The following is a 14262-nucleotide window of genomic DNA, read 5'->3' on the forward strand; positions in this document are numbered from 1 at the left end:
CATGTCTATCAAAATATTTATTACATGGCTCATGTGTAAGCTGGGTGTGTGATCATGCTTACGAGTATGTTGAACGCAACTGATAATGTTCTGTTGGCCACAATTTCTATATTTAATTTATCCTCCCGGATTTCATATTTTTATTAATGACACCCTGACGATGTCGAGAAAAAAAAAACGCTTAGGAGATTTAACAGCCTGAGATACATTCAGTATAAGGAAGGGTCAAGTCTAGGGTTACTTTTACAGGAGAACTCGAGAGGGGGATTTAAGTTCGGGGCCAGGGCGGATCCAGGGGCATCTGAAAGGGGGGCCCAATGCCATTAGGTTTTTGTTAGGATGGCACCTGCAGAACCTTACCTACCCCCAAATCCTACTCTCTCCCCGGATTCTGGCCACTTTATATTGTAAGGTTGCCAAAAAAAAATAGCTAAAAAATATACGTAGGTAACCTTGGCGGTAAGGGGCGGGGGAGGTCCCAACTTGACTGCGCCCTTGCAAATGTCAATCAGTAGTATCAACCTATTACCCTGGCCAAACATCAATTAGCGCCTTTCTAAATAGAGAGAGGTTAACACGTGACTATTTTTGCTAGGCCAAGACCGATTGAAGGACCCTGGTTCGAAGGAAGACCCCTGGTTCGCAGCGTGTTATGCGTGTTAATGTAAGAGGTCATGACCCCCGTCCCTCGCCAGTTTCTACGCCGACGCCTGTAGCGATATGTCAGTGATTGCGAAGAGACGGAAGAGACAAGACAAGAGACGGTCCCACCGACCATCCGATCGGTATCGGGTCAAATCTGTAGTTCCCGCTGCGCTGCACTGAACGTAAAATGGTTGGATGGAACCTCAAATTGAAAATTATCTAAGCGCCAGCAACGTTGATTGATGACTAGAGTCTAATCAACGATGATTATAGAATCTGAGTAGCGAATTGATTGAAAATGGGCTCAAAAATAAATTTGAAAGGGGGAAATTCCCCCTTCCCTCCCTAGCCGTTCACGCACAATTTGAAAGGGGAGCGGAATTTTCGAAGGGGGGAAATTCCGCTTTCCCCCCTTTAAAAGTTACCCGGGGTCAAGGGTGCTAGATTCCTTCCGTCCTCGCTATCCTCAGGAAAAACCAATCCGCATCGCCCCTAGTCTTCATGCTTCCCTCTCTGGACTGGAGGTCACCCCACCAGCCAACCTGTAGTTGATGTCGGTTCCATTCCAGGACACATAATCCTCTTCGGGTGACCGTTGGGGAGACGGCTGGACCGCCCCGACAGGGCAATCGTCCCACGGGAACAGTCACGCTTCCGCAGATCACTGTCGCTGGCTCGCACAACCAAATTACTACACCAGAGCATAGTTATGTCATAGAGCTCTGCAAGGGCCTTCTCAGACCAAAAAAGATGGCTCCCAAGTCCCAACAAAACAAACAATTTTAGCATTCAGTTTTGCATCTCATCAGGCACCACATGTTTTCAGAGTGTTTATTATGCGTTCCGTCCAAAAAAGCGCAGTTCAACTTTCTCCCATTGACTTCAGCGATCTCAAAATTGACCCGACCTTTCTGTCAGCAATGTCAAACTTGCAAAAAAAAAAAAACGTTTCAAATACATATACTGTTGCCCATTGAAATCGCTGAAGGTTCTAAAGCGATCGGTTAGTCGATGTATTTAGATATGATGAGCACAAGAACTTTCCTTGAGGTAAGGTCACTTAACGTGACCTGGTGCTATGACCTTGAATGACTTGACTTAGGCGAAAAAAATGGGTCATTTGAAATCTTAAAATGTTAAATTTTAACAATAATTGCAAGCACTATCCCGGCCAAATAGTGAGTGAGAAGGGAGCGATTCCCCAACCCCATGTTTAGCTCCTATAATTGAGCTAACTGCTAGAGCCTCGCGGAAAAAACGAGCGCTTGCGTCGTTACGTGACGCAGCGACTGTTACCCCATTTTAAAGGGACCCTCCCACCTTAACATTAGTTTTGAGTTGAGATAGCCAAGTTTGCGGCCAGGCTCAGAAACCACCATTTATCCTAGTCGCAACCCCCGCAGCTTTATGGTGTTCAAGAAATTTCTTCCCTTTACTTGCAGGGTGGGACCAGCGTGGTCCCTATCTCTTAACCATTACGGGAATCTGATGACGTCATCAGGCTTTCGAAAGTCCGTTAAATGTTTGACTAAAACGTTTTGTAGCACGCGGTGGTATATGCTGCTTTGCGCGCAACAAATGCCGCACTTTCAAATAAAGTCGCTAGGAACAGCGGAGATCCCAAAAAGTAAACAAAAGTAAAAGTATAATATCTTGAAAACCGGTGAATACTTTTCGATGAAATTTGGTAGATATTCGTTTTTGCTCTTTCTGAACCGAGCGACATCACTTTCATGCCAATTCATTAACTTTTTTGAAGGTGGGAGGGTCCCTTTAAAATAGCAGTGACCTCTTAGGGCAGGTCAAGGGCCCCAAGGCATTGGATCGGTTTTTGGTGAATAACTTCGCCAAAAAATGGTCGTATTATCGTCATTTCGATACAATCGTGTTTTCTGTTCTCAGACGCGTCGATTTATATGCTTTTTTGCTTAGGTGAAGCAATTTAGGATGCTTAGGTCAATGTCATGTTAGGGCAACACAGGTCACGAAGCTGTTGAAAGGAGGACATGTTGCATAACATTTGATTCGGCAAGTCTTGCAGAGTCCATTGATGGCTGTCCCGACTGGCTAGCTCATTTTGATCGGGAGTTATTGACGAAGCACTCCTATTGACGAGCACTCCGTCACGCAAGGTGAACAATGCAAAAGTGAAGCATTAAACCTTGCCAAGAATGTATGAAGTCACGATTTCTTGTGCTTGAGGTATAGTTTTTAGGTCATTTCCGACGCCAAATTAACAGTTTCCATATTTTCCCATTATGCTTATATGACACTAAGTGCGTTACGGATTTGCATCATTTTATAACCGACAACCGTGCAGTCTGCAGAGGTTTACTTAAGACGTCATAGTTAAGTGACCTGACATGGAAACGTGGTTGATTTCAAATGATCCGGCTTGAATCAAATATAAGGCATATGAAATGTCAGCCTTCTATCATCAGTGTGCTTTGAGCTACCGCAAAAAATACATGGTGGCGGCATCCATCCCCTCTTCTCGGCCGGCGAGGGTTAAACCTCGCTTCGAATTATTGCAGATAATGATGCGACCGAAAACAAAGCATTTATCTGTGTCTAGAACGGCCGCTGACTTGTTGGACAAGATCCCCAATCTTAATTTGCTAGATGGGAATAAAATACTCGGCATATGATACATATTACATATATAGGGTAACTGTGGGGAAAACGCACCCCCGGGTTAAACGCCTCCCCTAAAAAAATCGTAGATCTTATCGGCGGATAGGTGTTTTATCCTGTCTTTCAGAACAGTCAGTTGCTTGTTTACGTAGTTCTCTATTTCCGGTTCTGCGTCTTGAGGAGCAGCGTGGGTAGGTGCTGATGTTGGTTTTGGGTGTTGTTTTTGTTGTTTTTACAGAAGATTCCTAAGCTTTTGATGCCCTCTTTATATCACAAAACTTGCTATTGTGCACATCACTCAAAACTGCGTTTTATTGTCATTCTGTTGAATTTATTATGCTGCGGCGTTAGTGGCGCGTTTTTTGTCAATATTTTGTTGACCGGAAATGGAGTGGATGGGGAAAGACGCCTACTCGATGCATGGGGCAAGACGCCCCCAGTTTTCTGAAAGGGGGGCGTTTTGCACGGTGGTGAGAGTGCAGGGTAGCGCCCTGTAGGTCGGGGCCGAAAAGGCCTCTCCCTGTCCTTTTTTGCTGATATATCCTAAACGACTGCAGATATCGTTACCAAACTTTCAGGACTCCTCCGGGCATCCATTTTACACATTGCAACAACATTTTATTCCAAAGGCTATGATATGTTGACCACAAATGACGTCATAATGTCGTCAAGTTCTGCCATGTTCATCATTTTCTGTTGATGGATGGGGTGGGGGCGCTTTGCACATGGGTGTGGGCGTATTACCCAGGGTGTGGGGCAAAACGCCCTTTTGTAAGGGTATGCGGAAACCTTTTTGGGGGGTTAAATACCACACGCAAGTGTCTTTTCTTGGTCTCAAAGCGTAGTAAAAAGAATGAGCTACATGATGGTGCCCAAAGGTTTGAGTAATCTGGGTTGGGTTGAGTGTCCGAAGGTTTCGCGCTTAATGGGGGCGTTTTTGACCTATTCACCCTACCCCACGATTTGCCCTCGCGCTAAGTCAATTCTAATCATCACTGTCGCTTTTTTATCCAAGATGATGTCGCCGCTAAACGGGTTGTTTTGTTTGCTTGCTTGCGTTGAATGGTCATTACGGATTATTGAAGTATTATGATATAATAGGAATGGGGCAAGGGAGGATTTGCACTGCAGTGCAGGTGTTTAATTTAGATCACAAAGGCATCATTTCCGGCATCGTGCAGAGTCATTATCTTCCCCTCCTCTGCACTGCGGCATCTCTGCGCCCCACACACGGCGTCCTCACTCCACGGCCGGCCGCCGCCAACTGACCCACTCGCCGGGCGCCGCGACCTGACCCGTGTCACTGCCGCGGCCTGCGCAATAGAGTCGGGGCTGGAATCCGGGGGTTCGGCCGGCCGGCCGCCTCTGGAGCGGGGGACTTTTTTAGTAGACCTACTGTACACGCCGCACATAACCGCCAATGCCGCAACGCAGCTTAGATTTCGAAGTAAGCATTTAGTCTCACCCCGCTTTCAAAGCAAGCAGTTGATTGGTGAGTGGTTGATGTCATTGATTCAAATTAAGTATAATTTTTCATTGAGATTTTATCCTTTATTTTTATTGAATGAATACAAAAGTGGCGCGTTCGATATTTTCGTAATGCTGAGCTGAATGACTGAATTTTACAGCGTTTACGATTTGCTTCTTTGAGAAAATTTGTTATATATCGATATTCAAGGCCCTAAATGCACTTTTATTTATGCTTACTTATTAAGTGCGGAGCCAGAATTTTGAAAGGCTTTGAAAGGCTTTTTGAAACTGGACTCAGGAACTCAAGGAAGTATCAGGATCAGGGCCCTGAGAAGTGAGAGTTGAGAGGATTCCAAAGCAATTTCAATTCAGAAATGTTAAAGTTGTGTACTCGTTCCAATTAATTCATGGATCTTGATAATCGCTTGAAAAATCATTCAGCCTCAATTTATTTTCCTGTACCATTCGTTCCGGAATTTAAAGTGGGTTCAGGAATCTGAATTGGTACCTTATTCCTATGTCATGATCCGATTCCAGCCCAAGCTGAAGACATCTACTTGTAGCTGCCCTTGCTCCCCTCAGTCATAACCTGAGAAAAACTAGGGAAACAAGTGGGTCACATTTCTCGTCTGTCCCAGTTCAGATATTAGTTAATTCATATGATATAGGCATCATTCTCATTCTACAGAGAAACTTGTGCTAATGAGTGCCTTTAACCCGCGCCGGTGCTCTGAGATTCCGCGCCGGGCCGTGTGTGTGTGTGTGTGTGTGTCTGAACACCCCCCTTCTAACTCGGCTCCTGGGCCGCGTAGCGACACGCAGTAAGTGGCAATCGAAAGAACGTCCAAAATAAGGACGAAAACACTTAGGTCATTTTTTGGGTCAGGTCAAAGGTCAGGTCACCAGAGGTCACCAAAGGTAAAATGTTGACTATTTCAATATTTTGGAAACTGCCAACGGCTGTCTCGGGAACTGATAGAGCTACAGCGCCGCGGAAAAGCGCATTCGATAGCCCTTTTACAGACCTTTCTGAATAATGTTTTCAGATTTGACCTCAGGTCAACGGTTTAGCCTCCAGAGGGCAAAAAGTCACAAAATAGCCGTTTTTACGAAAAGCGGTTTTTCGGCAATAACTTTTGACTCATAAGAGCCATGCCATTACTTTTGCCAGCATCGTGTTCCTCTCGTCGAGACGCGTCGAATGAACTATAAGTTGACCTTGAAAGGTCAATTTGAAAATTTGACCTCAGGTCAAGGTCATGACCTGACCGGAAAAGGTCATGTTGCATATCAGTCGATACGCAACGTCGAGCCGAACACATCTAAGGCGTTTTCAGCGCTCTAGCACCTCTCTATCAGAAGTTATTAGCGAAAAACTGTTAGATTCTGTTCGTGACCTGAGATGACCTCTGGGAGATATCGAGGGGTCACAGTTGCCATTTTCCGGTTCAGTGTGTCAATCTTACCTATATCTCAATGTTTGAGAGTGTCTAGAATAGCGTTCGTGCAAAACAGACGCTTTTTAATTATCTCCCATTGACTTATGATGGAGAGGCCGCAAAATTGACCTGACCTTAGGTCACCGATATCAAAATTCCGAGATATACATTTTATAAATATTGTTGCTCTAATCAATTGCTGAAAGTTTCAAGGCAGTCGATCAATTGGTGTAGCTATGACGAGCATTCTTATTTTTTTCTGAGGTGAGGTCACTTGGCGTGACCTGGTGACCTGACCTAAGGCGACCTGGTTCTGAAATTTTCACAACATGTGCGGAAAAGATGCACGAACAGGTGTGCCAAAAACGGCGCCAACCCCAGATTGAAGTTAGGTGTCGTTACCGTACCTACTTCTTCAGGCTGATGCATTATCCGTTCAATGATAATGGGCCGAATTCCTACACGGTACACGTTTGAAATCAGATTAATTTTGATACAGTTAACCAGAGCCTCTGGCTGGTCTTCTATTCTATCAGGGTATAATTGTTGATGTATGCCGTCAATATGATAGTCAATGCATACATACATGCATGGGAGTTGCTTTATTTGTCACAACTCACAATCTCTTTTTGTCTCTGACTCTCTAGTATGAATTGGCAGTGAGCCACCGCAAAATTTTTCAAAATCACTTGGCAAAACAGCTCCAAAACACATAAATGCTGCAGCTGGTGTAACAAGTTTGATACCAGAACACCAAAGGACTGGTCACCAAGTCAAGAAGCCCTGCTCTTAAAACAAAAAACTTCTGGTATTTTTAACCATAGGTGTACCTATGCTGCCGATTTCCTACAAGTTGGACTATTCGTGTAGTGTAACTGAACGACTGCAGGGTCAGAGCTGCAGTCGGTTGGTGTTGACAGTTCTGGCCAGAGTTGGAGCTGGAGTCACCGAAATCGTTCAGACTTCGACTCCGAAGTCGGAGTCAACATTTTCTGGATTGGGGTCATGCTTTTAACTGGTTAGTCAAAATATATGAAGCCAGTTTGTAGCCAGTCATATTCCCAGTTTCCCGAGAATGGGTGGAAAAAAACCTGGAGGTTCTGTTGGCCGTGGTGACTGGTGGACGGTGGTTATGTAGGGGTCAGACCAATATAGGCCCACACCGAGTATCAAAACCTCCTGGACCCTCTCAGACCGTGACGAGATCCTCTCGCACCAGCATCAGACCCTCAAAGGCCATGGTGAGCCCCTTCGACTGTCGGTTTGCCTAGCACGGGAGGAGAAGCGTTTGAAAGTGGGGGACAGTCTTGAGTAATGTGAATACTCTGAAATGTGTGGCTTCTGCAGCTGTCCCCGAGACTTTGGGACCGAACTTCGCCCTTGGTGGATGCAGTTGCTCTTATTGAATCGATCATCATATTGACATTAAACGGAGTTGATCAATCGACTCCGCAGTCTAAATAATGTTACCGTAACGCCGAAGCAATTGGTGCTTCGGATATTTATTCGGATATGATTCGGATATTTATACCTGTGATGTTATGTCAAATGGACAATGGAGCACTAGGTAGGCAATCCAAAAATTGGTCCAGGCATTGTTTGGAAGGATCTAACCGAAGGAAGGGAGCCTAGCCCTAAAAAAGGCTTACGCGATTAAGGTCTATGCCACAAATTGTCTAATGCACTGGTGCCGCTCATCATATCAGTCATATCCGGGTGAAGTTGTTTGTCAGTGTGGGTATAGAAATTTTGGCTTCACCGAGTTTCCTGGTATGTGTTCGAATAAAAAGGGCATTTAGAAGCATTATACCGAAAGCAATAAACAAAACAGGAGGGGATAACCTTGGGGATAACCCTCCACCCCGTTGACTGGGAGAGGAAGTCCCTCCGTCCCCTCCTCTATGGCGCCACCCTTGCCTACCGGTCTATGACCTGTCCGAATTTAACAAGCTGATGAAGTACCTGAGGTCTTATATGTGTACGGTCGAATTGACCAGCATCAGCATTCTTTTAAAGAAGCTTTGTTTCTGTTTACCTAGCTCCATTGTGAATAATCGTTGCAAATAGCAACTTTTTACAACATTCATGAGTGATTTTATTGGAGGGGACGTCCCCCCAGATCCCTCGACTGGGGGGACCCGTCCCCCCTCCCCGCATTCGACGCCCATGTTGTGAGTTGAGGTTATCAATAGTGGAAGCTTGATCTGGTAGATGGCATAAAGGAACAAATTTGTCAGGGTCGTTTCTCTGCATGGCGTTGCAGTGCGCTACACGTATCAGTGTAAAGGGTTTTCATGGAAACATAAATGCCTGTAGGTAACGCTGGAATGCCTGTAATGCTGGAGCGTTCAGGCAATTTTGTTTTAAATGCCGTGCCAATGCACTATGCAGTAATGCGCTGAAGCATTGTGCTGTGAAGTAGGGCCCTACACAAACCCTCAACCAATAGGTATACATACTTTTTCAACTTCCTCATAAGGTCAAACTAAGATTTCGACACAGTACTCAATTTCATGACATTTTATTTAATTGCAATTTTGACATTTTTAGAAGGCTGTCATGTACCTATGGCAGCCTTCTTCAAATGTCATCAAATTACTCAAACAGTTGCTATGGTTGTTGTTGTTAAATTTTTATGAAAGCATCTGACTTCTTTATTTGTTGCAGGTGTTTTCAAGGGCCTCCCAGCTTGATACTTAACTTTGATTTGCTGCATTGTAGCTTTAAATGATTGCTCCTACTCATGAATGAGAGAGAAGTAAGCAAAGTGGCCTTTTGCTCAGCAGTCTTTGCAGGGTTTGCCTATGTTGGATACACATTCTTTAGGAATCAAATTGGTAAAAGGAAGCACAAGAAAAGTAAGTCATACATGACATTTTCGTTTATAGGTACTACAGCATGCATGGTCTGCATTTTGTCCCTACTGGCAGTTGATGTGATGTTGACTGTCTATTGAATGATATATCAGATTTCCAGATAATTGATATCTTTAACCAGAGATGCATGAACATGTGATAAACATTTTTGTATCCTTTCGTACACATTTAAATTTGTTTGTATTGCATAGTTCTTCTTTATGGATATCCAGTGAATCCCATTCATCATTACTTTAAATGCATGATTTATTTATTGGTAAATACTCAGCAGGAGCTAAATCAGGTAGCTGGTTTGCCTACCTACCACAGAACTTCAGCTGTCGATCCGGCTTTCCACCAGCCTGCCATTCCCCGTTGGCTGTCGGCCCGGTCTGACGCGGGCGGGGCCGTTGCAGATGAACGGAAGGGCGTGTACCTGCGCCGACTGTCGCAGACCACGCAGACGGACGAGATGATGCGCGCCGAGCTGGACGGAGCCGCCGGCACGCTCACCGTCAAGCCGCGCTCCGTCCAGGAGAGGATCCGCGAGCTGAACCTGCAGGCGCGCCTGTTCGCTGACACCATGCTGGCCATCCAGACACAGGACACGGGTGCCCGCCGGCCGCACTACCGCAGCTCGCAGGTCAGTTCCCTTTCTCAGCCCGCCGGCCGCACTACCGCAGCTCGCAGGTCAGTTCCCTTTCTCAGCCCGACGGCCGCACTACCGCAGCTCGCAGGTCAGTGCACTGCCGCAGCTAGCAGATCAGTGTCGCAGCTCGCAGGGTAGCAATACCGTACCTGGCAGGTCAGTGCACTACCGCGGCTCGCCTGCCGCACTACCGCAGCTCGCAAGTCAGTGCACTTTATTCGCAGGTCAGTGCACTAATGCACCCTGCTGTCGCACTACCGCAGCTCACATGTCAGTGCTTTATCGCAGTCCGCTAGTCAGTGATTGAGTGCATTGCCGCAGCTCTCAGTTCAGTGCACTATCGCAGGTCGGGGTATCATCGCAGCCCTCGGTCGCACAATCACAGTCCTCCGGTCGCACTTTGGCAGCTCGCAGGCTGGTGCACTATCGCAGATCGCAAATCAGACTGTGCACCGGGTGCTCATTCAGAAAAGGTGGATGGTAGCATGAGTGCTACTTGCTAAGCAATCGCAGCTGATTGGCAATGGACGTGGAAGTGTGGTTCTGGAGACTGCAGACGTATGTCTCACATGAATGTCGCCGCTGTCTTGGTTTGATACTGAACGGAGTGACTTTTTCATCGTTGTGTTTAGCAGCTATATAGTTTGGAATATTGTGTGCCAATTGTACTGCAAACATTCACGCGGTCGTGCTCCTGATATGTAATTTAACGTTAATTCGTTTGGCATCGCTGGTGCATCAGCTTATTGATGCTCACATATTCAACAAACTTGTGTTTGATGTAATAATATTTCATCCACCCCCTCACCCGACTCTGGCAACACTGTAAAGTGTCTGAACTGTGGTGTTTATTCCCAATCGCCTGAGAGCGACCTCTTCCCCCGTTCAGTGCACGCCCTGGAGCTCGCCGCGCATTCTCTCGCCGGTGGACGTGCGTCTGATGACGTCATCGCGCTCGCACGAGCAGCTGGCGTCGCCGCGCGGCCGGGCGCTGCTGAGCACGCGCCGTCGGCGGCTGACGGGGCCCAGCGAGGTGCCGGCGACGACGGCCACCGCCGACGACCTGCGGCGACTGGAGGACATCGTCAAACAAACCAGGTGCGGCCGAGGCAAACAAACCAGGTGTGATGGCGGGAAAGTGGGTGACGAGTGAGGAATGAAGAATCGGTACGGGGTGTAACACCGGATCAAATAAATCGGCTGAAGTGTTTTCGGTGGCGATTTGGTTTGGTATTTCGTTGTTGTGCGTCGTCAAATCCATCCGAGAATATATTTCCCCCTAGAATGCGATCTTCTTATACTGTCTTCTTTGTACCCGTAGAGAGTTGGACAGGGAGGAGGCGAGCCTGCTAATCAAGCTGGCACGATATTCTGATGCTGATGTCACAAAGAAGACCCTGGTGACCATCGGCAACTGCTGCGCCTTCACCGCCAACCAGGTAACTACCAATGAGAATGCCGTTTTCCAGTGTGTGGGACGTGGGTACATACTACATAGCCATTGGTCCCGCGATCTTGGTCAGTGTAGGTGTGCCTATGGTCTCCTGTGCTTAGTGAGGAGGGCGGTTGACCAGCCCCCACCCAGCTGTGTTCGCTGACGCGCCGTGTGTCCGCCGCGCAGGCTCTGTTCCGGCACGAGGGTCTGCTGCCGGTGCTGTCCGCACACCTGCTCCACCCGTGTCCCGAGGTGCAGATCGCTGCCGCCCAGACCGCCTCCAACATGGCGCTCAACCACGACAACCAGGAGCACATGCAGGTGAATGGTGGGGGGGGGGGGGGGGCAGCTGAGAGCGCCGCCGAATATGTGGATACTGGGGCAACCAGGAGCACATGCAGGTGAATGGTGGGGGCAGCTGAGAGCGCGAGTATCGGTATATGTGGACACTGGGGACAGCCAGTCCAGGAGCACGTCTTGCAGGTGGACATGATTGGGGGCAACTGAGAGCGCGAGTATCGGTATATGTGGACGCTGGGGCAACCAGGAGCACATGCAGGACGCAGGTTAATTGTACTTCAGGATGGCCAGCTGCATACGCAGGACGAGTAGATACACGTCAGAACTCATAAGGAAGGGCTATGATGGGATAGGGATACCATAATAGGGGGATTGGATATGGAGGAGGAAGAGTAGGACCCCTCCTGTATTTGGGCACAAAAGCCCGTTGGAGGGAGGACTGAGAAAAATGACGTGACTGCAGCTGTATCGAGCAAAGTACAGTCCACAGCAGAAGTAATGTGGGGTTTCAGTCATGGGTATGTTCTGCTTCTGAAGCTTAGGAACGATTAGCCAGACTACAATGAAAATTTGAATGTAGCTTATATGTATCGTCTGCACCCTTGCAGCTGCAATTTTAGCTATTGACATCTTCTTTTCGATCACTCCGCATTAAACAATCGCCAGTCAAAGCCAATCGTTGAGATTGGTAAAACCCTACATTACTTTAGCGGTGGGCTGTACGTAGGCACCGTATTATGTGTGGAGATATGGGTATGACTATGAACTATGAATGATGCCTTTTGATATCGATAGCCGCCATATGACTCACCACCCTGATTGTGTCCGCTCCGGCGGCAGGACTGCACGGAGGTGCTGCTGGCCATGCTGGAGACGGAGGACGATGACGTGCTGGAGGCGGTGCTGTCCTGTCTGGTGAACGTGGCCGTCCTCGACCGCTGGCACGAGCTCTTCACGCCCCACCTGTCCATGTAAGGCTGCTAGGCGGCTGGCTCTTAACATTAGTAGCTCACAGATGCTGTTTACGCTCGAGGAGGAAGTTTTCTCATAGCTTAGCCTGTAATTAATGCTGCGCACATGGCTTCTCAGGTTTGATGTCCTTTTTTATATGTTAGGTCGATTTGAAACCTGTACGCAGAACAGAGCTTGTTCTGTGACTAATTTTTGTATGGTATTTTGTTTCAGATTGTACAGTTTCGTAGACGAGGCGCCGCCGAGACTGCAGATGCACGCCCTCCGCCTCCTGGTGAACCTCGCCTGTAATGACGTCACCATTCCGGCCTTATTGGCTGCTCAGGTCAGTTAGCACTCACTTCCAAGACTGTAGTGCTCTGCTGTAATTAAGAATACACCATCCTCTTCCTAATTTGTCCATCTGGGACTCTACGCGTCTGACTGACTTATTTGATCTCAAATTGCCAACGTACGTCATACTGTTCCCTTGGCATAATGTCCATGTTGTTACGCCGCAATAATTCGTCATCGCTTATGTAGTTCTAGGGCAGAACTATTTTGTCTCTCAGTTCCCAACTACTGCCGGTTACCCACAGGGTCCGCGGAAGCTGCTGTACTACCTGGAGCCGAGCACCGAGGAGACGGTGCTGCTCCGTCTGGTGACGCTGCTAGCCTCGCTGACCTCTGCCGCCGCCCGGCTAAAGATCAACCCGGCCCTGGACCTGCCACCGGCGCAGAAAGTAGCCGCACCGGACACCATGTGAGGGCCGGCGATGGGAGACTTTACTCAAACTATCGTGTTCATTTCTTTGGAGTGCTGTATTTTCCATGCATTTGATAGGCAATCATCATTCAGCTGATTTAGCTATATTATATTTTCGTCTTCCTTTTTATATCTCAGGTTCTTTTAAGGCTGATTATTTTGACGTCACTTAGAACATGAGTGATCTGTTGCACTGTCCTGTTCAGCCGTGACGTACCCTCCAGAGCTGCCCATGTATTGCTGCTGTTTCCACACGATGTCTGACCGACCGTCTCCGTCTGTCAGGTACGCCCAGCTGTTTGGCGTCGGTGTCCGCCAGCGGTTGTCGCACAAAGCGGCCGCGCTGGCCACCCACCACGCCTCCGAGGACATCCGCCTGCAGGCTGACCGGCTGCGGCAGGCGCTGGACGGCTAGCGCGGCGCCCGTAGGCGTCTAGTCAGCCGGGCTGTAGTCTGATTGACTGATCTCTGGAGAGTGTGTGGGGCGTGAGTGGCTGCGGTGGTGAGAGTTCGAGTGGTGAGAGATAAGTCGTGGAGCGGAGTTTATGATGAGTGTTGGTGGTTCTTTATGCTGATGGAGTTTTCATGGATATTTTTATTTCGGCGTGATTAATTGCTTTCGCCAATGTTTCCCCAATAACTGACGACAATTCTAAACTAAACCTCTAAACTGACGAATAACGGCATGCCGCAGAAGCCTCGGGATAAATCGTTTTTAGCTCCGTCGCTGCATGATTCACATCCTTATTGCTTGTCTAATTGCACTTCAGGGCTGGCTCTTCCACTGAAGTTTCGTTGCAACCTCTTGACCCTCGTAAAATTTGACAGCTTATCTGAGTGCATGTTGTGTTATTGAAATTTGGAAAACAGCGGGACTCCTCTCCCACTGTGATATTTCGTAGGTCAATGATTGTTGGCACCGTTCCGTGCTTCTATCCTCAGGATACAGAAATCCTTCTCCACGCTGCAACCCCCACTCCGGGCTGGACAGGCAACTTTATCTCATGCGGGCTGCTCCCTTGGAGCGGCACCGCTGCTCCCGAGGGAGCGCATCCGTAGCCGGGTGCAGAGAGTGCTTGGGGGCTGGTCGACCTATCCATTCGGACGGGCTCAGCCCC

General features: G+C 47.9%; 1 protein-coding gene across 3 annotated transcripts; it reads left to right on the top strand.

Annotated features, from left to right (window-relative positions):
- Positions 1-3078: 3078 nt before the first annotated feature.
- On the top strand, positions 3079-14059 carry LOC122374934 (armadillo repeat-containing protein 10-like). 3 transcript variants are annotated; one of them, XM_043354006.1, is made up of 10 exons: positions 3079-3116; positions 8856-9046; positions 9460-9686; positions 10582-10790; positions 11014-11131; positions 11314-11448; positions 12268-12398; positions 12613-12724; positions 12978-13141; positions 13430-14059. In XM_043354006.1, the coding sequence occupies exons 2-10, from the start codon at positions 8932-8934 to the stop codon at positions 13557-13559; spliced, it is 1341 nt and encodes a 446-aa protein (XP_043209941.1). In that variant the 5' UTR covers positions 3079-3116; positions 8856-8931; the 3' UTR covers positions 13560-14059. The 3 variants fall into 3 exon arrangements, with proteins under 3 accessions (XP_043209941.1, XP_043209940.1, XP_043209942.1); XM_043354005.1 differs by lacking the exon at positions 3079-3116 and adding an exon at positions 3396-3470; XM_043354007.1 differs by lacking the exon at positions 3079-3116 and adding an exon at positions 4901-4908 and having other exon boundaries at positions 8948-9046.
- The last annotated feature ends 203 nt before the right edge of the window (positions 14060-14262 follow it).

This window comes from Amphibalanus amphitrite, unplaced genomic scaffold (assembly GCF_019059575.1).
Source record: "Amphibalanus amphitrite isolate SeventyFive unplaced genomic scaffold, NRLGWU_Aamphi_draft 001742F_arrow, whole genome shotgun sequence".
Taxonomy (NCBI): Eukaryota; Metazoa; Arthropoda; class Thecostraca; order Balanomorpha; family Balanidae; genus Amphibalanus; species Amphibalanus amphitrite.